Source organism: Acinonyx jubatus, chromosome A2 (assembly GCF_027475565.1).
Source record: "Acinonyx jubatus isolate Ajub_Pintada_27869175 chromosome A2, VMU_Ajub_asm_v1.0, whole genome shotgun sequence".
NCBI lineage: Eukaryota > Metazoa > Chordata > Mammalia > Carnivora > Felidae > Acinonyx > Acinonyx jubatus.
The window spans coordinates 162,794,964-162,821,882 of record NC_069383.1 but is presented as its reverse complement, the minus strand read 5'-3'; the positions used below and the strand labels follow the sequence as shown (position 1 = coordinate 162,821,882).

The 26,919-nt window shown below is 61.1% G+C and overlaps 1 protein-coding gene across 1 annotated transcript in view; it reads right to left on the bottom strand.

Moving 5' to 3' along the window:
* ZFR2 (zinc finger RNA binding protein 2) overlaps positions 1-26,919 on the bottom strand; it is a 42,585-nt gene that overhangs the window by 2,774 nt on the left and 12,892 nt on the right. Inside the window, exons 2-16 of the mRNA XM_027049289.2 lie at positions 20,704-20,899; positions 19,606-19,723; positions 18,959-19,162; positions 18,616-18,866; positions 16,348-16,530; positions 13,938-14,166; positions 12,681-12,832; positions 11,600-11,719; positions 10,052-10,191; positions 8,820-8,952; positions 7,965-8,155; positions 4,579-4,750; positions 3,263-3,401; positions 1,415-1,512; positions 980-1,075 (exon numbers count right to left, since the gene is read on the bottom strand). Coding sequence (XP_026905090.1) covers positions 980-1,075; positions 1,415-1,512; positions 3,263-3,401; positions 4,579-4,750; positions 7,965-8,155; positions 8,820-8,952; positions 10,052-10,191; positions 11,600-11,719; positions 12,681-12,832; positions 13,938-14,166; positions 16,348-16,530; positions 18,616-18,866; positions 18,959-19,162; positions 19,606-19,723; positions 20,704-20,899 — 2,422 coding nt within the window. The remainder of the gene's footprint in view (positions 1-979; positions 1,076-1,414; positions 1,513-3,262; positions 3,402-4,578; positions 4,751-7,964; positions 8,156-8,819; positions 8,953-10,051; positions 10,192-11,599; positions 11,720-12,680; positions 12,833-13,937; positions 14,167-16,347; positions 16,531-18,615; positions 18,867-18,958; positions 19,163-19,605; positions 19,724-20,703; positions 20,900-26,919) is intronic.

Sequence of the window (26,919 nt, the reverse complement as noted above, 5' to 3'; positions counted from 1 at the left end):
CACAGTAACACTGCAAACTAGGGTCAAGAGGGTTGAAGAACTGCTCTCTGTGACCCTCGTGCGTTTAGTCAGGGTCAGACGACCCGTTGGCCTGCTCTGGCATGCTCCCCTCCCCAGGGAGCCCCCCCTCCCCGTGGGGAGCAGTGGGGGGGGGTCTTGGGGGCGGGATCAGGACACGTGTATTCTCTTGGGGGGGTGCTTCTACATTTACAGGGAAACGGGCTCCTGGGGAACGCGGGGCCCTCTCGGCGCCCAAATGGACCCACGTGTCCCAAAAGGAGTGGTGCCGAGAGCGGCGCCTGCCTCCTCTGGACGCCGGGCAGAGAGAGCCCTTGGTCTGGGAGACGGTCCTCGCGGGTGAGTGAGGCCGAGGATGGCAAGGCCAGGGTGGGAAGGGTCTACTTGCGCAAGAGCAAGGCTCTGGGTGGGGAGAGATGCTGGCAGCAGAAATGCACGCGGAAAGCAAACGTCCGTCCCCCAAAGTAAATGAGATGGACAGACTCAGACGTGCCGACAGGTGCACGGACACAGCACGGCAACCTGGGGTTTGGGGGCACGGGTGCCCTTGCCTCTGTCTTCTCTCCTCTCCCCTGACGGGCCCCAGGACTGACTGCCAGGGGCTGTCAGAGCCATGGGGGTCTCCCCTTCGGAAGAGGGAGGGCACGCACCAGGCGGCCCCGAGGCCAGTCCTGGGCACCCTTGCCTCACGTGCTCTCTGGTTCTGCCTGTAAAGTTGCCGGTTCAAGGTAACGGCAGTCTCATGAGGCTGTGCTCCGCAGCAGGCCTCCTCCTGGCCCCGACGGACCCCTAGGCCGCCCCCTCCCCACCCACCCTTCCTGGCTACTCAGTTGGGCCCCTTTTCGGAAAGCCCAACACTGGGAAGGGGAACCTCTGTCTCAGAGAAAATGAGGCCTGTCAAGGCTGTTGGAGGCCCTTGGGGGGCTCCCCAGGGCAGGGCCAGCCACGGGGTGCTGCTTACCCAGGCCGGCAGGGCCCCCCAGGTGGGCACGTGCTGGCAGAGGTCACGAAGGACCCTGATGACAATCACGCACGGCTGTAGGCCACTGGCTCGAGCCTGGGGGGGGGGGGGGGGGGAGAAGTACACCATTAGCTCAGGAAGCCACGGGCTCGTGGCCTCGGGGACAAGGGCTGACCCTTGGGGAGTGAGCCTGGCCGGGAGGGACTCTGGGTGTGGCACAGACCCACTGATCCGGCCCAATTCGGAGCCTCCAGTACCCGCCATCCCCCAGAGCAGTCCGGGTCACTCCCTTTATGTTTCTGACAAGGGTCTTGTCGGGTCAGTGCTTGGCAAGGAGACGTGGGTAGCCATGCAGACGGCTGTCTCCCACAGCTGCATTCAGAGCCCGCTCTCGAGCGCCGGGACACAGACGGAGGCCCCCTCCGGCCCCCTGACCTGAAACCACTTGGCGTGGCGGAGGGCGGCCAGGGACTGAAGGCACTTCTCTGGGCTCAGGATGTCTTCTGGGTCAGGCTGAGGCACCTGCCTTCCTTCTAGAAGGAAAGGGCCATGTGGGCACGGCACCCCTCACCACCCCCCTCGCCTCCCTGGGCCACGCGGCCCGGCCCCTCCTGGGCATCATCCTGTTATCTGGAAGGCACCGGGCTCCAGACCATCTCTCCTCCAGGCCACGCAAGGACCAGAGAAGTCATTTCTGTGGAAATGCTCTCCCTCTGCGGGAGAGGTCCCACGAGGACAGAGTGCAATGCTGGTTACCGAGCACCTTCAGTGCCGACGCCCTCGGTTAGCAAATCACACTTCAGATGGAAAACTATGAACTAAGCCAGATTTCCAGACACTTCCATGTGCATCACAGCAAGGGAGAGAGCACGCTGGACGGGAACAGGTGCCGTCCTCGAGGGCAAAGGCCCCGCATCTGGGAGAAACTCTGGGGCCTTTTCCTGCGGTCTTTCCACTGCTTCACGCTCTCCGCCCCTCGCTCTGGGAGGCCCCGGGTCACAGAGGTCAGGCGATGGGACACAGCTTCACTCACGCATCGGTGTCCCCACGGGTGGGTCACAGCCCAGCCACTGCTTCAGGCTGAGATGGAACCGTCCGGGGTGGGTCTGGGAGGAGGGCATTTCGTCTCCGGTGTCGCCCTCTGGTGACAGTCAGCCTGGGGCCCGACACTCTTGTGGGGGACACAGAGGGGCGCCCTCCTGCCCACCCGTCTAGGAGCCTCAGATCGCTCACACTGCCTGATGCTCCCAGGCTGCCCTTGTTCGTGTGTTTGAGCAAACCCTAGCGGGGCCTGCAGCTAGGATTTCACGATGTCTCATCCCGCTGTGGTTATTTCTTACGTGACCGTGACGACGGGTGATGGTTCCCGCCAATGGTTCAGGGTTCTGCTCCCCCAAAATTTAAGCGATAAAAATGAACTGATTTAAAGAAGCACGTTAGGGGCGCCCGGGTGGCTCAGTCGGTTAAGGGTCTGACTTCAGCTCAGGTCATGATCTCATGGTTCATGGGTTCGAGTCCCGCATCGAGCCCTCTGCTGACAGCTCAGAGCCTGGAGCCTGCTTTGGATTCTGTGTGTGTCTCTCTCTCTGCCCCTCTTCTACTCATGCTCTGTCTCTCTCTCTCTCTCTCTCTCTCTCTCAAAGATAAACGAACATTAAAAAAAAGTGTTTAAAGAAGAACGTTAGAAGTTCGTGGCCCTCTGCTGTGACAAAACAATCATGAAGGGGGTTCAAGAATGACTGGAGTTTGGAAAACAGTTCTGGGGGCTGCTCCACGAGGTTCCGGGGCTCCGTGAGATCCACGGTGTGTTCCTGGCAGCTGGCCTTCACCGCAGCAGTGACTTGAGGCCCCTGCTGGCCCCTGGCCTGGCCCAGTGCCCTTCCCACTCTCTCGGCCAAGCGGCCTGAAGCCCTAGAGCCCCCATGTCTCACAGGAGAGGCCTTGGGACCCATGGGGTTGCCCGTGGCCCCTGCTACACAGAATCAGCTGAGCTCCCGGGGACCCAGCACAGCTGATCTGCCTGGGGTGGGGAGCAGGTGTCTGTGCAGGCCCGGAGGCAAAGGGAAGAGGAGGACAGTGCTCTGGAGCTCATGTGACTGTCGCCACCTTGCTTCCTCTGCTGCCCCAAGGCCCAGTTCTTACCTGCCAGCAGCATCCAGGGCTGACAGAAGTGCCAGAAGGCTGGTGGCTGTGACCCCCTCCCCACCCAGAGCAGAGGCAGATGCGGCCCTCAGTCACCAGGGAGCGTGGGGAGTGGGGCTGGACGGAAGGGCCTGGCCACACCTTGGTCCGTGGAAGGGTCCTCCCGCATCAGGGGCGAGGTGACAGACACAGCGACCCTCATCCTGGGCTCCTCGCAGGAGGCGATGATGATGTTGGCTTCGGGGTCAGAGGAGACCTCATACTCGTCTTCTGTCACCATCTGTGGGGTGCAAGTGTGACATGAGTCCACGTCAGTGCAGCTGAGAAGCAGGCGTAAACGAGCAAGAATGCGGCCGAGCGCCAGGCCCTGTGCTGGGCGCCTGTAACCTCCGGAGGACTGAGACACAGCCCCCACCCTCTAGGAGCGCACACGTGTAGAGATGCGTACAGAAAACACCCTGCATGTAGGTGCCTTCACATGTAAAGAACGCCCGCCGCTCAACAACAACAAAACCAGCGATCCAATGAAAAAACCCCACAAAACCTGCGAGCGACAAAACAGGTGGTTTGCAGAAAAGAAACAGGGAAGACCCTTTTTACGTGATGACACAGATTACCCCCACGCTAAGAAAGAAGCAAATTAAAACTATAACGAGGCACCAGCATCGCCTCTGAGGACGAACCTCAAGAAGCCGAGGGGCAGCTGGGCTTGCAAACCTCTGTATAAACTGCTGGAGGCTGACCTGGCAACATCTACCAGAAGCATCTGGCCTCAAGCCTTTGACCAGCAATCCTGCCCCCCATCTTTCAAGCCCCCCCCCTCGTCTCTCGCTCCATCCTGACGTGCCCCCTCCCTGCCAGTGCTCCCTCCTTGGCATCAGACTTTCATTTCTTCACAGACAACACATTGGAAGCTAGCTTGCTCTTGTGCATGTTCGTTCACCTCCTGACCAGAGTGGGGACCCCAGAGAGCGAATCTGGGTCTGCGCGACCCCCGGTGCTGGATTCTCCCGGGAACAGAGACAGACACACCAGGAAGGAGAGCCTCCTCCACCCCGGGAACTGATTTTTTTAACCTGAGACCCATTTAAATCATGACGTGCTCTCAGCCCTTCCCCAGTCGCTGTTTCGGGTGAGAAAGTCCCAGACAGTCCAGGGGAGGAGCCCAGGCCACCCGCCGGGGTCCCCTCTCGTCTCCCCTGTGAAGGGGGAGGGTCCTGTGCAGTCCTTGGCACCAACTGCCCCTGGGGTGGCTGGTAAGTCAGCACCCTCAGTGACAGGACATGGACATCCTGCGTCTGACCCTAAACTCGTTTTATAAAGGAGCCCCGAAGTTCCTCCTCTTGTCAACTTTTGTACAAAAACAACCCGGTCCGCGTCTAGCAGACTCGCGCGGAAACACAGCCGCCCCAGCCGGGAGCCCAAGTGCCCGCCACGCACAGAGGCCGGGCTCTTACCGGGAGCTGCCGGGGCAGCTGCTCCGAGATTCTCCGCAGCAAGGTGTGGGTGGGCTTCTGCGAGCAGAGCAGGGTCAGCTGCACCGTCCTGTCCCCCCGCAGGAGGAGGCCTTTCGCCAGGAGGCCGACCCGCATCACGCCCTTGAGGACCCGAGCTCTGGGGGAGCCGTTGCTGTGGAGACAAGCCCGAAAACACGTGAGACCCGCAGGGGAAAGGATCTGGAGAAGGGAGTGCTGCCGGGGTCCCCCGCTCCCGCAACCACGGGCGCCTCGCTGGGCCTCTGTCTCAGCTTCCCCATCTGGGAAACGGGCACATGCGCCTTGGAACAAGACCGGCAAGCTGCGCACGCTCAGTAAGGGCGGGCATTGTTACTACCTGCTGTTCTCTGCATTCTGTAAACGGCCACCAATGGCCATCCCTGTGGCCCCTGGTCTTCAGCCAGACGGCGCCACCCACACGGCCCCTGGCTCTGTGCTCCTTGAGCGTCTCTGGGGCCACCGGGCCCCCACCTCAGCTCCTTGGCTAGGAGGCCCAGCCAGGTGCTCGGCCGGGAGTCTGCCCTCTCTCCTCAGGCCCCGAGGCATCCGGACATGGTCCCCAAGTGCCCCCCTGAAGCTCAGGCCAGCTTTGCGCAGTGTGAACCTAACTACAGCATCTGCCCCAACACATCGCCTCCCGGTGCTACCCCCTCTGCAGGTGGGGGACACCCCAGTTCTCCCAGGCCGACTCGCGGCAGCCATCCTCTCCCACACGGCCTCCCCTGGTCCCTGTGTTCCAGCCCCACGAGGCCGCTTCCCTCGCTGGGCCCCGCCTGGGCCCCTCCCTCGGCGGGTGTCTACACAAAGTCCCCACCAGGCTCCAAGAGCTGCCACTCTGTTTTGTGACACTTCTCGGGATAGGAGGGGACCTGATCTGTTAAAATCCATTTATGTTTGGGGCGCCTGGGTGGCGCAGTCGGTCAAGCGTCCGACTTCAGCCCAGGTCACGATCTCGCGGTCCGTGGGTTCGAGCCCCGCGTCGGGCTCTGGGCTGATGGCTCGGAGCCTGGAGCCTGTTTCCGATTCTGTGTCTCCCTCTCTCTCTGCCCCTCCCCCGTTCATGCTCTGTCTCTGTCTCAAGAATAAATGAACGTAAAAAAAAAAAAAAAAATTTAAATCCATTTATGTTTTTTTATATATTTCTTGGTTTCTGGATGACAGAGCACTAGAGCCCAACATGGCCTGAGAGGACCAGGTCTGGGAGGCCACCAGCCCAATCCAGCCCAGAATGGCTGCGGACGGGGCTAGAGCCAGACTCCACAGATTCCCACCTCCCGCCTGCGGGAAGAGGGGCAGAGAGCCGGGGCAGGGCGGGAGTGGGCGGGGGGGGGGGGGGGGGCAAGTAGACAAAAAGACACAGAGGTTCGTCAATGAAGCTGGATCCCGCTTCACACACGCTGTAAAACAGAACAACCCACATTCTGATCTCTGCGGGACAACAGAAATTTTGACCCTGCTCGTTTGACGATGTTAAAGGGTGGCTGTTAAACTACAATGGTGTTGTGGTTTTGTTAAATCGCGAGTCCTTGCTGTTTAGGGAAGGCTACTGAAATCCTAGAGGGCACAGATTCAGAAGGCTTCCTTCCAAGAGACTGAGGAGGCCTCGTGTGGAGTCCGTGGTTTGGGCACTGGCACCTGGCGCTCCCCCGGGCCTCACTGTTGCATCAACGTCTGTGCACGTTGGGGAGCTTCCACTATACAAGAAAAACACCCAAACCTAACGTGCTCTTTCCAACAGTGAATAACGCAACAGCCGTAGGACGGCTCGCTACGATCCTCGTAAAGAACGCACTTCCAAGTTTCGAAAATTAACCCAAGGACAGAACACGCGGCATGCCGTAAGCGTTACGCGAAGGCTTAAGAGGGCCAGGTCAGCTTTGTTGTTCGGGCACAGGGCAGCTGCCAGCCTTAGGGAAGGGGGAGGGCAGGGGCATGCAGGGGCAGCACGGGGACGCGCCCTGTGGAGGCTGACCCGTCTGGGTCCCCGCCCCTACTGTCCCGGGGCCACACGACTCTGCAGCTGCTGAGTGCTGTGGGCATGCATGACATTGTGCTGCTGGGGGATGGGGGGGTTGGGGGGGGGTGGGGGGGGGAGACCTGAGGAAGGCCTGCAGGTCCCAGGTCTGCCTGTGTCCACTGCCCAGCCTCCATGTTCAGTGCAGGACCACTGGGGATCCTCTCTCTCCCCTCTCTCTGCCCGTCCCCTGCTTATGCTCTCTCTCTCAAAATAAGCAAACTTAAAATCATAAACAATAAGCAAATGAATAAAAACAGAAAGAAAACCCATGTGCTGGGAGAAAGCCGGAGGGAGCACGGGAGCGTCACGTGAAGGGGTGCGGCGTGGCGCTCCCATGCACCCCACACAGCACCAGCCCAGGGAAGCCGGCCCCGCGCCCCTTGGAGCAGGGCTGAGGGCAAGGGTCACCCTGGGGCCAGACCAGCTCTCGTGTACCGGTGAGCGAGCCCTACACCCGGGCAGACCTCGGAGCTGGGAGGGGATCTGGCCGTCTCTGCAAGGGCGCCAGTGCAGAGCAGAAAGAGCGCCTCTTTGCACCCCTGTCCACTGTCCTAGGGGAGGTCCCGAGTCTGAGCCCGGGGCTGACCCTTCGGAAGTCACTCACAGGTAGCACCAGGCGCTTCCTGAGGGCGCAGACCCTGGTAACAACCAGACCCCAGACGGGTCGACGCCACAGGGCTCCTCTTCTGCTCAATGTCCAGATCAGGCTGAGCCAGGGGACTGGGGGGTGGGGGGCAGGGGGCGAGGGCATCGGGAATTTAGCAGGGGCAGATTTGTGGCTGGGTCGGTGGGGGATGCAGTTCTGGAAACAAGGTGGTGAATGCCCTCCGTGCCGCCGAACCGGACCCATGAAAACGGTTCAGGCAGTACATTCCGGGTTACGTTTTACTGTAACACAGACAAACTCCACGAGGAGCCAAAGCAGCAGGCCCCGGAGAGAAGGGACTTGGACAGGCTGACTTCCTCTCCGACTGCAGGCGGAGGGGCTTCCCCGCCCCAAGTCACAGGAAGGAGTCACGGCGATTCGTGGGGGCCCAGCGGCATCTCCCGCTGGGGGGCCTTCATCGCCCTGTGAATCACGCCTCTCTCCGTTTCGCAGACCAGGAAACAGATGCCGTTAACCCTCCATGAATGGCACTGTAGCTGCACCTTCCACAGGAAAACGGCGGTCTGGGGAATTTTCTGCCCGTGGCTGCAAAGCCCCAGAGACCGCGGACAGCTCAGAGGCCGTCCCAGGTGAGGCGGCCCCTGCCCCCCTGCCAGCCATCTCCTGTCCACAACGGCTTGAGGTCACCCCTGGGCCCTGGGAACAGAGAGTAGCCTCCACTACCTGTGCTCGCCGCCCTCCTGCTCTGGGCTTCCGGAGCTCTCCTCGGCCAGCACGTCGGACACCAGCTTGAGGGCGCGCTCCACGTGGGAGACGGCCTTCTGGACGGCCAGGAGCTCCTCCTCCGTGGGGTAGATGGCAGCATGCGTCCACATGACATGCCGGTCATCGCTGGACTCCGGCCGCCGTGTGGGCTACAGGCAAAGGGGAGAGTGTCACAGGCGGGCTGAGAGGCTCCGGCACCCGGCAGGTAGGGGAGGGGACGAGGGTCAGCCCCGGCTGCCGCAGGGCACACGCAGCCCTGTCCGGGGATGGGGAGCCCCGGAGCCAGGCTGGCTTTGGGGGCGGCAGGCAAGTGGCAGCAGAGAGCCAGGAGAAGGAAGGCTAGGGACGCCCGAGGCGGTGAGCCAGAGAGGACCCAGGACTGCGTGGGGCCAGTGGGCTCCCCTCTGTGGTGGTCTTACATGTCTGAGCCAGAGGCTTCGCAGCCACCTCGGCGGGGTCCTTCCCCTCGGCAAGGTGGGCACGGGGGGCTCCCAACCCACCCTGGCCCAGCGTGCGTGGACAGATGGACGCTGAGGCTCCAGAGGGAAACGGTGACCGGGGCCCCACAGCTAGGAACGCCTGTGGCTGGTGACGGGACCCACGCCTGGGGCCCCTGTCCGTGACTGGTGATGAGGCTATGGCCCTCAGGCCCTCCAGCTCCCACCCCGGGCACCCTTTGGGGGTCCTCGTTCAAAGTCATGTTCCTCACTCCTAGAAGATTCAGGTCCTTGTAGGGAGGGCCTGAGAACCTCACCCGCCCGTGGGACCTCAACCACGGGAGGCATTTGGCACAAAGACAAGGCCGCCACCCACCAGAGGTGAGCCAGTAGGTGCCCCCGGCCTGCTCGGGAGGGAAGGAGGGGGCTGGTCAGGTGGCGAGGGTCCAAGGTGTTCTTCCTGGGCCTGTGGCCCCTCCTCCAGTCGCCTCCTACATAGATCATAGCGCCTGTTGGGGGGAAGAGGGGGGACAGGTTGCTCTAAGCAGCCGAGGGTCCCCTGGGCTTGTCACATCAGAGCGATGCTAGGTGAGGTTGCGGCTCCAGGACCTCCAGGGACAGACACAGTAGCCTGATGGGACCCTGGGAGCCCACCTCCAGGATGTGGGTCCTGCACAAATGCCCACCGTATATCAGGGAGACTGAGGCCAGGCGGGTCGGGAGAACATATGCCAAGGGCAAGAGGCAGGGAATGAAGGACAGCTGCAATCCTGAGTCTGTCCTGGGTCTTGCTCTCCAGCTCAGACACTGCCTGGACCTTCCGAGCATCAGACACCATGTCAATAATGCTTTGAACCTGCTCCAGAGGGCGAAGGAGGATGTTAACAAATGCATGGGTGGTCAGGGGACATGAAGATTCAGGGGGACACAAGGAACCCTAAGGTTCAGGCAGAGACCAGAGGTCTGGAGTACATAGGAGGTCAGAGGGACACAGATACCAGGGGATCCCGGGGTCAGGGAGACAGAGGAGATCAGGGGATTCTGTGGTCAGGGGGATAGAGGTGGTCAGGGGGACATAGGTCAGAGGACACTGGGGTCAGGGGGACACAGGAACTCAGGGGAACTGAGGTCAGGGGGACACAGGAAGTTGGGGGACACAGGAGGTCAGGGGAACTGAGTTCAGGTGACACAGGAGGATGGGGGACACAGGAGGTCAGGGGACACGAGAGGTCAGGGGGACACCGGAGGTCAAGGGACACCAGAGGTCAGGGGACACAGGAGGTCAGAGGGACAATGGAGATCAGGGGACACTGGAGGTCAGGGGACACCGGGGTCAGGGGGACACCAGAAGTCAGGGGACACTGGGGTCAGGGTTCACAGAGACGCAGGGTGTCCCTGTGAAGTGGGGCCCAGAGCACCTGTCCCGTGGCTGCCGTGGCTGTGCCGTCCTGCGTGTATTATGACGTGCTAACACAGGCCCTGAGCCTGACCATCTCTGCCAAGGGCGGTGTCCCCTGCCCACCTCGCAGGGGTGAGCACCCGGGCCTGGGGCCTGAAAGGGAGCAGAGGGTGTGCAGGAGGGTGAGGCAGCCGGCGGGGCCCGCGCACCTCATCTCGGCGTGCCAGCGCCGCATCCCCTCCAGCCGCTTCCTGCTCAGCTGCCTCTGCCGCCTCAGCCTCTCCTCCAGCAGCTTCCGGGCTCTGGGGCTGGGCGCCACTGCGAGCGGAAGGTCAGGGTCCACTTTTTTCTGGAAAGGGCAAGAAGGGCTGTGAGACGGGAGACCTTCTTTAGACGAGGGCCCGGAGCCCAGGGAGCCCACACGGCCTTCTGTGGCCTGACTCGACGCCGCCCAGGTGTGGCCACAAGAGCCCACGCTGTCCAGGGAAGAAGAAAACCGGCAGCACCGCGAGACCCCACGGCCGACCGCGGACCAGTCGCCGCAGAGCCAACCCAAGATGTTTATTTCTAATCAAGGTCGCTCGGGGGAAGCGGCATCTGTGTGGAATTCAGCAATCCGTGTTTTCCAAAGTATCTCAGATTCCCTCCTCGACTCCGTGTTGAGCGTTTACTTCTATCATCCAGAAAGTGCAGCACCATCTAAGCAGCGTGGGGTGGGAACAGCCCGCGTGTCCACCATGCACGGGAGTGAGGCGCCCACCCCCGCCACCCCGCGGACAGACCCCGAACACGTGACGCTCAGGGAGGGAACCCGACACGAGAGGCCACACGGGTGTGAGTCTGCATGTGTGAAATGTCCAGAACGGGCTCGTCCAGGGACAGGAGGGGACTCGTGGGGGAAACTGTGGGGGCAACTGCTGATAGGGGTGGGCTTCATTTGGGGGTGACGGAGTGTTCTGGAATTACAGAGAGGCGATGGCCACAGCTCTGTGCAGACGCAGCAGCAAAAGCCACGAACCTGTGCGCTCACGTGGGTAAAGAGTGCAGCGTGCGGGTGACATCTCAATAAAGCTGCCAAAGAACGGGGAACTAGCCACAAGCCGCTTTTTACATGGGCTGTGCACAGACACACGCAAGGCCGTGTGCACGCGTGACAAGGCCCGGTGCCCTGCACGCCTGAGAGAGGGAGACAGCCGGCAGCCCCTCTGGGTGAGCCCACAGGGCTGAGGGACCCAACAGCCGCCCCCCTTGTGTGGGGAGTGGACCCCCTAACAAGGACCCTGCTGGCGCCAGAAGGCCCTCGGCACCCGGCACCCGGACCCCTTGGAGGCCAGGCTCCCCGAAGATGTGGCTCAGCCTGGACAGCCCGACGCCCCCGTGGCAGTAGCAGCCCCTCGGCCGTGACCTCCCGGCCCCCAGGTACCCGCTCAGCCCCGAGCCCCGTCTCAGCTGCATGCCAGCTTGGGCTCCCGGCAGAGGCCAGAAGAGAACCCGGCCGGGGCTGGGGACAGGAGGCGGCCTGCGTGAGCCTGTTCTGCGTGCTCCAGGACGCCCTGCAGCATCGCTCAGGCCCGGTTTTCCCACCACACGTTCCGCAGCAAGAGACCACGCGCCATGAGCAAACACAGTTCTGGGCCTCCCGGCAGCGGGAAACGCCAGGTCTGGATGCCGCTCGAGGGGCCGGGGTGGGGGGGGGCTCAGCCTCAGGGGACAAAGGGAGGATGCGGACCCGGCAGGTCCTCCCCAGCCCCCCGCACCTTGTACTGGAGCCGGTGCCGCCGTCCCCTCACATGCAAGTCCCTGGCGGTGCCGTCGTTGAAACCGCAGTCACACAGCCGGCAGTGGAACCGGATCACCTTGCCCTCGTCGTTACGCACCTGTGACACAGAACTCAGCTGAGTTAGGGCTGCCCCGCAGCGGGTCTGGTCTCCGGGCAGGGTCGCCTCCCGTCACCTCCAGGGCGCCGGGACCTCCTGGGGGTCCCCAGGCCCGCGCGCTGGCTTCCCGCCTGCCAAGTGGGTTTCAGGGTAGCCGGCCTTTCACCAACACGCCCGCCAGTGCCCCGGGCCACCTCTGCCACTGTCCCGCCCCCCTCCTCCTCCCACTGCCCCACCCCCACCCCAGGCAACAGAACCCACGGCCCAGGCCGGTCCCCGCAGGGCTCTGGCCTCCGCCCTATGGTGATTTCCACCCATCACAGGCCCCTTCTGTGTTTCCTCAGGCTTTTCAGCACCTTACTATCTCCTAACTGCCCAACCACAGGGCCTCCCGTGGCAGCAATCTATCTGGGTGGCTATTTCTCCAGACAAAACAGAAGATGCTGAATTGGCCAAACAAAAACATCACCCTGAGGACAGATGAAACTAGTGCTTTCAGCCACGGAGGAGGAGGAGGTGAGGCTGGGACTACGGAAGCGGAAGCGGGGAAGCGGCCGGCCGGGGAGGCGGCTTCCAAGTCTGGTTCTAGAAGGCTGCTGGAGGCAGGCCTTGCAGGGCCACTGCCGGGGCTCTGGGTGTCAGATGCTGGCCACGCAGGGTGCACACCGGCTGCTAAAGCCCGAGAATCGCGTGCCTGCGGGGAGAAGCTCGGCAGGACACAGATCCCCCTTTCTGCCTTCCTCCCAGCGGGAAAAGGCTCAGGAAGTGCCGGTCTGTCTCAGGATCTGAAGCCCAGGGCCCGGGCCTTCCCGCGGGCTTCTCCCATGGACAGGTGTGTATACCTCAGGTGGAGAATGGGGCGAGGTCTGAAGTCTGGGCCCTGCCCAGATCCTCTGCCACGGCCCAGTGACAGGGCGGGCGCACACCGATGGCCCCATCATGATGGCTGCCTGGCAGTTACCTCCTCCACGTAGCCTGGGCCCACGGGCTGCACATCACACCTTCCAGAAGCTTCTGCAGAGCCTCCTCCAGTGGGCGGTTCCCCAGACCCATCTGATACGAGGTGTGCCCCTTCGGGGAGTCTGCTGCCCGCTGCCTGCGGCTCGGGGGGCCCTGGAAGGGAGGACTGCACTGCTTACAGCCCGCTCCGGCCGGAGACCACGGCTGGCTTCCAGTCCGCCAGTGTGGAGGGTGGACAACATGCAAACCGAGGTCTCCTGCTGCCCAGTCACCTGCACCCCCAGCCCCCGTGACGTCAGTCAGTCAGATCCAGGTCCCGAGAGACCCTTCTGGGCCGGCCCGGGTCGCAGCTGGGCCACCCACACAGGGTTTGGCGGAAATCCGAACGCATCCACAGAGAGCCCTGTCGCCGCCCCCCCTCCCCCCCCACCCCCCCCCCCTGCACAGAGGAGCCCCCAGCCGCTCCAACTCTGCATCCCTCAGGTGACGGAGGACAGAGTTCCAGGTGGACTGGGGACACGGTCAGCCCAGCCCCGTGGGGCAAATTCACCGGGCCTCACGGGGGAGACCCATCTGTTAGCCATGCTGCTTCATGGTTTCACCTTCAGTAGCACGTGGTTACTCAAAACACGGTGCTGCTGAGGCTCAAAGTAAGGTAAGTCCTCCCCCTGCTTCCCGGGTGCAGCAGGGCAGGGGGCGCAGAGCCTGTCGGCCGGACCTGGGTCTGAATCGCATCTGCACCGCGTGTGAGGTGGCCGGGGCCTCGCCTCACCTGTTTTTCCCTCTGCAAACTGGGATCGTGACAAAAGCTACTTTTGGGAGTCGTGGAGGGTAAATCAGGCGGTGGCGTTAAGCAGTCGGTGGAGCGAGGGCGTCACACACAATCCTAGCTACCCGCCCGGCTGGTGCCACCTGGCTGCCTCCACTGCCCAGGCCACGGCGGGTGCGCCCCCACCCAGGGGAGACGGGCTGCAGGTGGAGTGGCAAGGAGCCCCCCCTTAACTTCCCGGGACCCACCTAACTCATCAGAGCCCGCTTTGTTCGCCACGAGCACCAGGGTGTGAGAGGCGCTACCACGGTGTGGCCGGAAGGTGCCTGCCTCTTCCCATCCCCGCCCTCCATCCAGAGGCTCGTCCCTCCAGAGTCGGGATGGCGGGCATGCATGCACACAAGTTAAATGGACAAGCGCTTCCTTGAAATCCCAGCGTGAGGAGTGAGTCAGGGCGTGGGTGGCTGGCTGTGACACGCAGACACGTACCCAGGCGCGAGGCCTTCAAAGCCGCCAGTCTCCTGGCCGGCCCTGGCTTGCTCAGGGCATGCGCGCTGGGGCCGGCGGGGGCTGTGGGCTTGGCAGAGGCCGTGGGGGGACTCTCCGCGGTGAGGGGGGCCGGCCTGCTGGCGCCCGCGGCCGTGGCCGAGCTGGAGTTCCCCGGCACGGGTTCTATGGGGGGGATGGGCTTCCCCAGCTTGCTGTGCAGCTTGAAGACCTGGAACAGACCCAGGTCCCCCGTCAGGCCTTCTCTGGGCCTCCTCGGCCTTCCTGAAGAGACGGGAAGAACACCCAGGGGGTGTGCAGGGCTGGGAGCCTACGGAGGGGAGGGCGCTGCTCCCACCCCAGCCCCCAGTGACACGCCCCGGGCTCTCCAGCCCCACTCCTTCTAGAAGCTCCTTCCTGCTTCCAGGCCCTACCAGTCCTGCGCAGGCAGGACCTATAACACGTCAACACCCTGTGCTGCCTAGGCCCACCCCCCTCCAAATGGCACTGGCTCGGGCTGAAAGGGCCATTTTCTGCAACCCCAGCGCCAGCCCCGGGCCCGGCCCGGACGGGACACGGTGTGTGTGGCGAGATGTGTGGCCAGAGGCCACTGCTATGATGTCCACGGACACACTCCACCTTCTTCAGGGATGTGTGGACACATCCACGGACACAGATACACCCGGGATCTGATCACACCCCATCCTCAGCATCCCGCCCCCCCCCCCCCCCCCCCCCCCCCCCCGTCAAACGTACTTACTGGGAGGACTGACTACCACCTGCAACGTCCTCGCGCCAACTGCCTCTCCCTCCCTCAACTGCCGCGCTCGCCCCGGGTCTGACGCTCACAGTTCAGACCCGCCCCCGCCCAGAGCTGGCTGCAGGCTCTCCCGGACCCGCGGGACAGCCCACCCTTCCGGGGCCCCAGTTCTCCCGCCTGCACCCCTGCGCGGCCAGGCCTGGGCACCCCCTCCCCCCCCGCTCCTCCACCCACTTGCTTCCCCTCCTCCACGGGTCGCTCTTTCCTTTGAGGGGTTTGTGGGTTCCCTCACGCCTTTGAGAGCCTGCCCCCGCCGCGCTGGAGACAAGGCTCTTGAGGAGTGCAGGGGAGAGGACGGGTCCCGCGGCGGGGGGCGGGAGGAGGGCCAGCCGTGAGGGAGGGCACCTGGAGGAGGTTCCCTCCTAACCCTCCTGGCTCAGTAACCACGCGGCCTGAAGCTGGTTCCCCAGGAACGTCCCCTCCCGCCCTCGGCACACGCCCCGTGACCAGAGTCACCTTGCAGGTTACCACCACCACCTGGGAAGGGGGCTGCTTTTCCAGAAGCTCGCTGTGCAGCACGGGAAGAGCAGACCCCCGGGGGAGAGGCAGGTGTGTCCCGACCTTCCCTCAGGTGGGGATCCCATCAAGTCTCTCCATAAGAGGACATACTATGTGCATTCTGAAGGCCGCACAAAAATGCTGATGTTAAGATAGGAATATGGGGCACCTGGGTGGCTCCATCGGTTAAATGTCCAACTTTGGCTCAGGTCAAGATCTCAGGGTTTGTGAGTTCAAGCCCACATCTGCCGACAGCACAGAGCCTGCTTTGGACCCTCTGTCTCCCTCTCTCTCTGCTCCTCCCCTTCTCTCTCTCTCTCAAAAGTAAAATACAAAAAACCATAAAATAAATAAAATAGGAATACATATTAAAAGCACTGATGTTAAATAATTTCATATCACTTAAAACATTGCTATTAAAATTGACATTAAAACTTAGCATTTAAAAAATTTTTTTAACGTTTACTTATTTTTGAGACAGAGAGAGACAAAGCATGAACAGGGGAGGGTCAGAGAGAGGGAGACATAGAATCTGAAACAGCTAAAACTTAGCATTTTAGGGGCACCTCTGTGGCTCAGTCAGCTAAGCGTCCACCTTCGGCTCAGGTCATGATCTCACAGCTCGTGAGTGCGAGCCCCGCGTCGGGCTCTGTGCTGACAGCTCGGAGCCTGGAGCCTGCTTGGGATTCTGTGTCTCCGTCTCTCTCTGCCCCCACACCCCCACTTGCACTCTCTCTATCTCTCTCTCCAAAATAAATAAACATGAAAAAAAAACTTTTTTTAAGCTTAGTGTTTTCATCGTATTAGTTTAATTTGACCAGTTTATCCTTAAAAAGCAGAACTTCAAATGGAACACGTGGTTGATCCCCTCAACACACAAATGCTTATTTCCATAAACACGTAAACACACCTACAGCCCAGAAGGTTCCCTCTGGGGTCCGGGTACGAGGCCCGGGCACTGCTCCATGCTGTCGTCCCACAGGCGGGGTGACTTTAATAGCAGGGAGCTCTAAGCTCCTTGCCTCTGGCGGCCGCCCCCTCCAACCCCTCGGCCGGCCGTGGTGCCACCGGGCTGTCGCCTGGGAGGACTCCTACCTTCTGGTGCTTGGCCCCCCGGATGTGAGCGGCGTAGGCGTCTGCCCCAGTGCAGGACACGGCGCACAGGCCACAGCGCAGCTGTGTCTGCGCCCTGCTCGGGCTGCCGTCAGGCCGGGTGCCCATCTTCTGAGCCGCCTGTTTCTTCCTGTGCTTCTGCCCTTGTAGGTGCTCGACGTAGGTCTGCAGGCAGAGAGGGAAAGCGGCCTGAGGGGCGTGTGTGCGGTTCACTCGCGGGGGAGGCGGGGGCCTGTGGCCCCCCTCCCCGTCCACCGGCCACCAAGCCACTTTATTAAACCCCGTCAACAGGCTCAGAAGCTCAGGCTGAAAAACGTAAGGTTTCTTTTTCTTTCTCTTATCTGAAAATCAATAAGCAAGTGTCCTTGAAGAAACACACACGTGGTTTCAGAGGCTTCTCCGAAGGAAAACTCTGGCTGTGCAGCATCTGACCTCGGAAACCACTCAAGGACACACACGACCGCAACAGCAAGGGCACGTTTCCTCGTTGGAGTGCGGCTACGAGGGGTCCACGCGAGGGAGGCTGCCAGGACTCACAGGCCTGAGCCCAAAGGATCTGGCAGCGTCTGGCAAGTGACCGGACTCCTCCCTGGGAATCCTGAGGACAAGGCCGGCCGCAGCGAACGCCCCCAGAGTGGGCCCGCTAAACCAACGCGCTCTGACCATGCCAAGGGTCAGCATGCCCTGCAGGGAAGAGATCTCGGGGAAACCTACACGGGCTGGTTCGGGGGCAGGTGGGAAGCGGGGACAGGAGCAGGAGGGGACACTCTCCGGAACACAGGAAACCTGTGAGCATTTACCCAAGCAACAGCAGGTGCGCACACACGTGTGCACACGCGCGTGCGCGCACACACACACACACACACACGGTGAAAGCCTTGGGGCAGAGAAGAGTCTAGAAGGACAGAGCCCACGGAGCTGCAGCAAGTATGGCAGCTCCGGCCTGCGATCCCCACGCACCACCCTAGTTAAGCCCCGCGGCTGCCCACAACCCGGGTCTGACCTCTAGCTCCATCGCCACGGCAAGTGCGAGTTCCTGGGTGCCCGGCCCCCCCTGAGCCCCTGGCCTTCCCCTGACACGGCGAGGTGGTGATGCTGCAGTGGAAGGATAGAACGGCCGGCAGAACATGCTGCAGAGCTCCGAGCTCAAAGCAACAGGACGCGTTTGCAGGGGCCGTGCGGCTACCGGACTCCTCGCCGTAAACGCGTGTGTCGTGTGTGCAGACAGACAGGGAGACAAAGCAGGGAGGGGTGCTGGGAGAGGTCCCTGTGCCCCTGGCTGCACGGTCACCTGGGCCGCCCCAGGGGAGAGAGGCTACGGAGATGGACGCCCGGACAGGCACCAGTACTGCCCGGGCCGCGGGAGGCCAGCTGACGGAGCTCCGCGCACAAGGTGATGGAGTGGCTGCGGAGGCGGGAGCCGGCCCAGGTGACAAGGTCACACTGAACAAAATGCACGCACACGTGCAGGGGAGGACAAGCACAAAGAGAGTGCCATGGGGGCGCCCGGGGGGGCCCGGTCGGTTCAGCGTCCGACTCTTGATTTCGGCTCAGGTCACGATCTCACGGTTCTGGAGTTCGAGCCCCACGTCGGGCTCCGTGCTGACAGCGTGCAGCCTGCTTGGGATTCTCTCCGCTAGTCTCTCATGAACTCTCTCTCTCTCTCTCTCTCTCTCTCTCTCTCTCTCTCTCGTTCCTGCACGCGTGCACACACGCTCTCTCAAAATAAACTTAAAAATAAATAAAAAGAAGACAAAATTAGCGCATTGTCCTCTGCCAAGATGGAGCCCTAGCATCTGACGACCTTTCCAGAGCGCCAGCTGGGTTATCTGTGAGCAGGGCCGGGGGCGTCCCTCTTAGAAAACAGCACACACACACGCACACGCGCACAGAGCACACACACCCTTGCTCTCGTCCACCAGGCACCCTGCTCCAGGTGCACCTTTGCTCGAGCAGCCCCGCAACGAGGGTGCACCCCCCCCCCAGGCCTCTCGGAACTGCCCCTGCTGCACCCATGGCTGCTCGCAGGAGGGGGTGCTGCCTGCCTCTGCCCGTGCTCCCGCCGCCAGCGGTCAGCACTGCGCCTGCCCTCGTGTCCTCCACAAGCGCGCCGGAAAGGCAGTTCTGATGCGCCCGTGTCACCGCCAGTTCCGGAACAGGACACCCCTGACGTGTGGCTACCCGAGGCGGCAGGACGGTCCCAAGGAAGGTCCCCAGGGCCTGCTCGGCGGGGGGTGGAGGGCAGCTGACCTGGGGGCCGGCGCAGCTGATCTTGCAGACGTCACAGTAGTGAAGCAGGGGCTGCCTGGGGCCACCCTTGGGCTTCGGGGGCTTTCTGGCCAGGCTGCCGGCAGGACCGGCCCTGGGGCTGTTCCCGGGGCCGCCCCACAGGGAGCCCATGGGCTCTGGGAGTGGGGGGGGCGGCCGGGGGGGCGGCGGTGAGGGGCGGTGAGGACCGGTTGCCGAGCGCTCGGCCAGGTCACAGCTCGGGTGGCTCGGTCCTAGGAAGCAGAGAGAAAACCCAGACGGGGCGCCGGGTTGGCTGTGGCGCCTCTTCAGGAACGGCCTGTGCACACACGGAAATGCGCCCTACCTGCGTCCAGGGCAGACGTGGGGCTGTAGGAGGTCGGGGTGTAGGAAGGCAGGGTGGAGACGGAGGCCGCGGGCAGAGCGCTGGCAGCCGGCAGACTCAGGGCCAGGGTGCTGACTGGCTGTCCTGCGTTAGCGGTGGCCGCCTGCTGCAGGGGCTGCGCTTGGCCGTACCCACCGCCGGGCCAGACATGCGTTCCTTTAGTCCCTGAGGGCAAACAAAACCTCTCTGCAAAGCCACCCCTCTGCCCCCAACCTCCCCCCTCCCAGCAGTGGGAATCCCGGCCCCCCGTAGCCGTGGCAACGGGCCTCTCCCGCTGCCTAGAACCAGCATGGTCCCAGGCGCTACTGGCCTCGAACTTCCCGGAAGTCTCAGCTGCAGCTGGAGGCCAGGGCCCCGGCCTCTCCCACCCCTCAAGTCCAAGTCCTCAGCAGAACCCCCCTCCTTCCAGGTCTCCTTCCAGTTCCGTCTCTCTGCCTCTCTCTCCTACACGGGCCCGGCCCTAGTTGAGACTTCGGCGCATATTTGAGAAGGCAGCCCCGACAGTCACACAACCCAGCCTGGACCTCCTACGAATTGGGCAAGTTTAAAATGTGGCTGCGCGGCGGCTGCTCCCACAGTGAAGCCGGCAGCCCCTTACAGAGGCCCACCTGGCTGGCACGGCGGCACGGCCGAGGCCGGGAGCCGAGGCTGGCTGGCAGCAGGCAGGGGATCCTGTTTGTTCTCGTAGCTGCCGGCATCCGTCGCTGGTTCGCGGCTGTAACCGTCCTGCGAGGGGGTTACCCCGGACAGACACGGAGCAGGGAGAGGGCCCCTCAGGGCAGGGGCAAGGCGTGCCCTCGCCGGCCCCGCACGCGGCTCGGCTCACGTTCACAGTTCCTGAGCTCCGACTCTGACAGGCCGGTTCAGGAGCTGGGGACGCAGCGGGCAGCGAGCTGGACGTGGCCGCTCTCGTGGAAATGTTGACGTGTGAGGGCAGAAGTGCTGTGGGCAATGCCCAGCCTGAGACAGCTTGCACGGGAGCAGCGCAGGGAGGGTGGTACGTGGGGACAGGGTTCCCCGCAGGGTCAGGACACAGAGGCCCCCACGTGGAGCCAGCTGGTGGGCTTGCAGAAGACGGAGGCGGTCAGAGCAGGGGACTAGGGGCTGGGGTGACAGCTGGGGCCAGGGACTCGGGGAGGGTCTGGGTGACGTGCAGAGGAGCCTTCGGGTCGTCACGTGGAACAGGACCACAGGCAGGTGAGCGTGAAGGCGGGGGTCGGGAGTGGGCCCTGGGGACAGGCAGGAGCTCGGGGGACGGGCTGCGGGGAGACGCCTCAGAGGGCTTGGGGAAGCAAAGGCAAGGGGCAGAGGAAGAGGGCGGAGCCGAACAGAGCGAGCTCTGCCAGCGGGGCGGCCCGTGGTGCCGTTTGCTGATGTTAGAGGGGACGAGCGGTGGGTGGCAGAGGCCCGGGGGTCTGGACCACGTCCGGCACGGGACATGCCAGCAGTCCCGAGCGGAGACACGCAGCGGCTGGATGTCCAGGCCCAGAGAAGGGGTCGGGAAGTTGGCAGCAGCAGCACCCGAAGTGCCAGATGAGCTCATGCTCGTCCCCGGCTCCCGGTCACAGGCAGGGACAGGAGCGCGGGGAAGGGACGTCTGTGCGCCCGTCTGTCTGCTAGCGCGGGCCACCCGCTGCACGCTCCCACTCAACGCTACCCGCGGCTTCAAAGGTGAGGTGCCAGTGAGAGAGAGGCCGGGCTGGTACCTGGTAGGAGGGAGCGGCGCTGGGCGCTGGGGCAGGCTCCGGGGGCCAGCTGGTGCAGGGCTGGTACCCGCCACACCCCGCCACGCTGACAGGCCCGGGGGGCTGGGCGGCCGCGGGAAACGTCGGGGTCGCAGCAGGTCCCGGGGCGAGGCTGGCTCCGGTGGCGGGGAGGGGAAAAGCCATCGGAGGCTGGGCGCTGGAACCACAGATAAACACAGGAGCCGGCTGCATCACGGAGTTCTGGGAACGCCTTCGTGAAGCTCGTAAGTTCCGTCAGACCCTGAACGTCGGCTGCTCGGGATGCCGACAGTAATTCTGTACTTTCTCTCCCTACTAAGCTTTGTTAAGACCTTGCTAAGAGAGCAGACTTGGTTTTAAGCACTTTTTACGAATTACCACAATGTCATTAACACCTCTGTGCGTTGGGGACCCTCCTTGCCCCCGTTTTACAGGTGAGGAAAACCGAGGCACCGTAAGTGACAAAGTCAGGGCCTGAGCCCACTGGTTGACTTCTCGGCTCATCTGTGCAGGCAGCAAGCTTTATCTGGACATCGACATTCTTCTGACAAAGCTAGACTTGAATGGTATTTTGTAACCAAGGAGCCGATGGCTCCCCCAATTATCGAGATACGGAAAATCAGTTAACATGAAACTAAAAACTCTTAGTCACGAGAATGAGTTTCACTGCCAGCTTGCTCTGCAGGAAGCACAGCGCTGAGGCCTTTGTCCACACCACCTCACTCTCCCCTTCCTGCCATTGAGAAGGCGCCACTGTGACCACCTGTCCCGTTTCTGAATGAGGAACCTCTGAGGACCAGTGACACAGGTCAAGTGCTTGATCCAGACCCAGATCTCTGTGACCCAAGCGCCCCCATCTGCTAAATGTCATCCTCAAAGGTAACAGTCCGTTTGTCTGAGAGGAGCAGCATCAGAGGTTTTAGCCAACGCCAGTGTGGATCACAGAAGGAAGTTGCCGCAAAGCCAGCCGGGGATGAGGCAAGGTCGTGTGTGTGTGCCCCGGGGCAGGGGGTCCCAAGGACAGAGGCACCGCGGCCAGCACTGCTCGAGCCCCTGGTACTTCCGCACACATTCTGGACCAAAGCCAGGCATGCGGTGACGGCGCCTGTCCCTCTAAGTGGCTTGCTGCCCAGCTGGGACGACACACGGAGCGCCCTCCAGGCCGCGCAGAATGCTGAGCGTCAACCACTCAGAGTAAAGTGCAAAGGTTCCTCGCGGGAGCTGGGGGCCAGCGGAGCCTGGCGCGTCACCCCCACCAGGCACCCGCCCTCTCCTCACTGGCATCCTGGCAGCCGGAGGGGTCCTCTCACAGCGCCCCCCCGCATCCCCTCCTGTCAGATGTCACCTCCTCCAACAAGCCCTCCCCGAGTCAGTCTAGGACGGTGGCAGTACTCTGTCCCCTCGCCCTGCTGGGGTTTTCTTCCCAGTGCCACCCGATCGTCTCTGTCCCTCCCCTGCAGGAACAGCAGCATGTCCCAAGGTCTCTCCCAGCACAGCAACAGCATCGGACACATAGCAGGTGCTCAGTAAATACAGACGCGGAGCGTGAGCTTACAGGCGTCTCCCGGGGCACGTGTGTGGGAAACAGGCAGGTGGGGGCGGCCCCTGCGGCTCCCACCTACAGCACGCTTCTAGATTCGATTGGAGGCAGTGTCCTGGGCCCTCCGGTGCCCCGCGGGCCACTCCCAAGTGCAACGCCACTGTCCAAACAACTCGAAATCCGCAGCTCTACAGCAAAAGTAAAACCCAGCTGGAAGCCAACCCTCCAAGGTAACCCCTTGGTTTCGTCTCTCCCGGGAAAGCGGCAGCACCCTACCCATTAGGAGGAACGTTTCGGTTCAAGTCAGCCACTTGTGAGATTTTTGCTTCTCAGCCTACCGTTTTACAGACTTTCTTGGTCCAAAAGCAGATCGAGTGGATGCCTGACCGGCTCTCTGAATCCCCTCAGTGCCGAGACTTCTTTATCACAAAACGTTTGAAAGAACACGGTGCACGCCGCTGAGGTGTAATAAGCGTTGCCATTTTGCCACATTTGCTTCCAAGTTTCTTTCAACAGCGAGAACTCAATCCCCTCCATCAGACCCCCTTCCCTCCCTGCCGGGACTGGCCATGATCTTTGTGCTTTTGCCACATTCGAATTGAGTCTTCATACAGCACTGTCGCTTTCCAATGTTATGCTGTGTGTAAAGCTACGTCCTCATTACTCATCTGACCCTGCAACCTGCCCCCCAACCCCCAACCCCCCCCCCCCCCAGGCCGTCTGGAAGGAACCCGGATGGAGACAAACACCTGTGCTTCCTTCTTTTTTTTTTTTTTTTTTATAAAATGTTTTATTTATTTTTGACAGAGAGAGAGGCAGAGCATGAGCAGGGGAGAGGCAGAGAGAGAGGGAGACACAGAATCCGAAGCAGGCTCCAGGCTCCGAGCTGTTGGCACAGAGCCCGACGCGGGGCTCGAACCCACAGACTGCGGGATCATGACCTGAGCCGAAGTCAGACACTCAACTGACTGAGCCACCCAGGCGCCCCAACCTGTGCTTCCTTCATTCGCAACTGTTAGGTCCCCTACTGCCCTTCTACTTGGGCCAGATGGCCCCTGACCTGGCCCCACATCTTAGAGCTGCCACTGTCCAACACACCAGCATTGGCCGCATGTGGCCCCGACACACTTACAACACGGCTCAGGTGACGGAGGAATGGAATTCAAATGCGGTTTAATTTTTTTTAATTTTCTTAATGTTTACTTATTTTTGAGAGACAGAGAGAGACACACACAGAGTGTGAGCGGGGGAGGGGCAGAGAGAGAAGGAGACACAGAATCCGAAGCAGGCTCCAGGCTCCGAGCTGTCGGCACAGAGCCCGATGCGGGGCTCGAACCCGGAAATGGTGAGATCATGACCTGAGCCGAAGTCGGACGCTTAACTGACTGAGCCACCCAGGCGCCCCAAATGTAGTTTAATTTTAATTAATTTGGGGTTTGAGAGCCATACGTGGCTAGTGGCTACCATGGTGGAAGGCACAGATACAGAACATCTCCTTCATCATGGAAACTCTGATGGGGCAATGCTGCATTAGAAGGCCCCACTTAGGGGCGCCTGGGGGGCTCAGTCAGTTGAGTGTTCAATTTTAGCTCAGATCATGATCTTGCGGCTCATGGGCTCGAGCCCCACGTCGGGCTCTGTGCTGATAGCGTGGAGCCTGTTTGGGATTCTCTGTCTCACTCTCTCCACCCCTCCCCTGCTTGCACTCTTTCTCAAAAATAAATAGACGCTAAAAAAATGTTTAAAAAAAGAAGGTCCCACACATCACAGACGCACACACCTTTACTAAGCACACAGGCATCTCTGTCCCCACCTGCTTTTGTGACTAACCCGGTTCAGGCCCTGGGGAGACCGTTCTCCCCACCTCTTGCTCTATGACATGAAAGGAAAACATGGGCTACACACACACACACCAGAATATGATCCAGTCTCCGCAAGGAAGGACGTCCTGCCACCTGCCACCATGTGGACAGACCGTGAGGACACTGTGCACAGTGACAGAAGCCAGACACAGAAGGACATGTCCTGCATGACCCCACTCACAGGAAGTTCCTAGAGGAGTCCTGTCTACAGAGACACACAGTAGACGGTGGGAGCCCCTGGGGTGGGGGGCAGCAGGGGGCAGAGAGAGTCAGCGCTTCGTGGGAACAGAGTCCCGGTTTGGGGACATGGAAAGTTCTGGAGCCGGGTGGTGGGGGTGGCTGCACGACAGTGTGTGTGTGCCTGACGCCTCTGGGCTGTGCACTCAGAGATGGTGAGTTTTATGTTGCTTTCATCTCACTACAACAGTAAGAAAAAACAAAGTCATGAGCACTAGCAGTCATTCCCCATCTCAACCCACATGTTTTCCTAATGTTAATAAAAATTTTTAATATTTTAAGAAACTTTTTAGAAACACATGAAAAATTACGTTGCTTTCTCCACGTTTTACACTCAGTCAGCATCTCTGGTGAAAATACACCTGTTTTGTACCCTTGGGCTTTACCCACATCTCCTGGTTAGATCCTTACCTCAGCCTTTCTCCATTGGGGTTCCAGCAGAAATGAAGGCCTCACGCCCCCGGGCACCCGTGTGGGTAAGAATGCACACCCCTCTGAGGATCCGTCCCTGCGGGGACTCAGGCTCTGGACGCCACCACGTCATGTGCTCTGCAGTCCAGAGGCAGAAGCCTGACGGGAAATGGGCCGTGTTCCTTTGCCACGGCTGCCGTTACGGAGGGCCAGCGACACAGTGGCTCCAACACCAGATATTCATTGTCCCACAATTTTACAGGCTGGAGGTCCAAGACGAAGGAGTTGGCAGGTTTGGTTCCTTCCGAGGTATCTCTCCCGAGCGTGCAGACACCGTCTTTTCCCCCGTCCTCACACGGTCGTCCCTCCGTGGGTGTCCGTGTCCTCGCCTCCTCTTACAAGGACAGCAGTCAGACCGGATCAGGGCCCACGTTTGCGACCGCATTTTGACCGAATCACCCCTTTAAGGACCCTCATCTCCAAATACGGTCACATCTGAGTGGGATCTTGGGGTTTAGGACTTCAAGAGATAAATTTTAGGGGGACACAAGTCAGCCCATCCATGACAGCTGCTTCAGCGCATTTCTGTAACAAAACTCGAAAGGACGTGAAAATCTTGATTACTGCCAACATCATTCATGCTGAAACTGAGGCACCTAAGAGAAATTTCACAGAATATAGAATCATTTCTGAATTAGTATGTCTTCATCTTATTTAAGACATCCAGGCAGCACTAGCCCATCAACAGCATGCCGGCACGCGCAAGAAGAAATAAACTCAGTCATCTCTGGTGTTCTGCCAGCCACAAAACCCTTAGCCTCTTTGCTGTTGTTGCTAGAAAGGTATGTTTGTCAGGGTAGGTAGGATAAACATACCGTATGTAACTTTTTGCCAGCTTGGTTTGTAACGTTGCAATATTGAGACATCTGGCGTGCAGGCTTCCGTTCACGTTCACGCTCTCCTCCCAGGGCCTCCCAAATTTCAAGGCTGATTACCTACTTGTCTGAATACGTCACAGCTCACCTGCCTACCTTCCCGTTGGTAGATATTTATATTACGTGTGAGTTACGTATCGCTGAGTCAAAAATTATCCCCGGTGATGTGGTTTCAAACAGTAATATCTGTCTTCACGGTGTCTGTGGGCCAGGAATTTGGGACTGGCGTGGCTGGGCTCCAGCTCACCGACCTTAGGAGGTTGCCAACTAGACGCTGGCCGGGACGGCATCACTGAAGGCTTGACCGGGGCAGCGGGCTGTGCGTCTGGGATGTTCCCTCACGCGGTTGGCAGTTCGGTGCTGGCTGTTTGCGAGCGGCCTTGGATCCTCCCGTGCGGGCCTTCCCAGCACTGTGTTCTTACAACGTGGCTACTGGCTTCCGCCAGAGAGAAAACCGAGACGCCAGGGGTGGGGGCGCCCAGGCCGAAACTGGACTTGTCACGGCCCAGCCTCAGAAGCGGATCACACGGCCGAACTCTTGCCACACTCCGCTGGTGAGAAGTGAATCACCACATCTAACCCACACTCCGGGGCAGAGGGTCAGGCCCTGACTTTTGACGGGAGGAGCATCAGAGAGTTCACGGGCATCTCTTTAAACCACCAAACGTTATTTCCAACGTCTCTGTGCTAAAGCAATGCTGCAAGGTATGTTCCACGGACCTTCTCCGTGTGTCTTCTTGTGCTGGCTTCCTGTCCAGCTCGGGTCCCACACCACCTGCCCCCAAGCCCAGCCTACAGAATGGGGCCAGGATGGCTGCCCTGGACCCACCCGTGTCCTTGCTTAACTGTAATGACTTCGTTAGAGGCCCTACCTCCAAATACACTCGCATGGGGGGCTGGGCTTCATATGAGTTGGGCGGGGGCGGGGGGGGGGGCACAGTTCAGCCTATAGCACCACCTGAGCATCCTAAAACAGGACAAATCTCGTGATGAGGTTTTCTTGGTGACTCCTAATTGCTTGCTGCATAAAACCCGGATTCTGCCTCACATCTGAGAGCCCCGAGCTCACCGTCCAGTCTCCTGTCACCCCCCACATCCTCTGTCCCTCAGGACACAGGACAGTTTTCCTGTCAGCCCCTGTGGGCCTCTCCCATTTCGTTGTCCACACCTGGCCCTTCTCTCGGCCTGGTGGGCTGCATCCAAGCCCCACCCA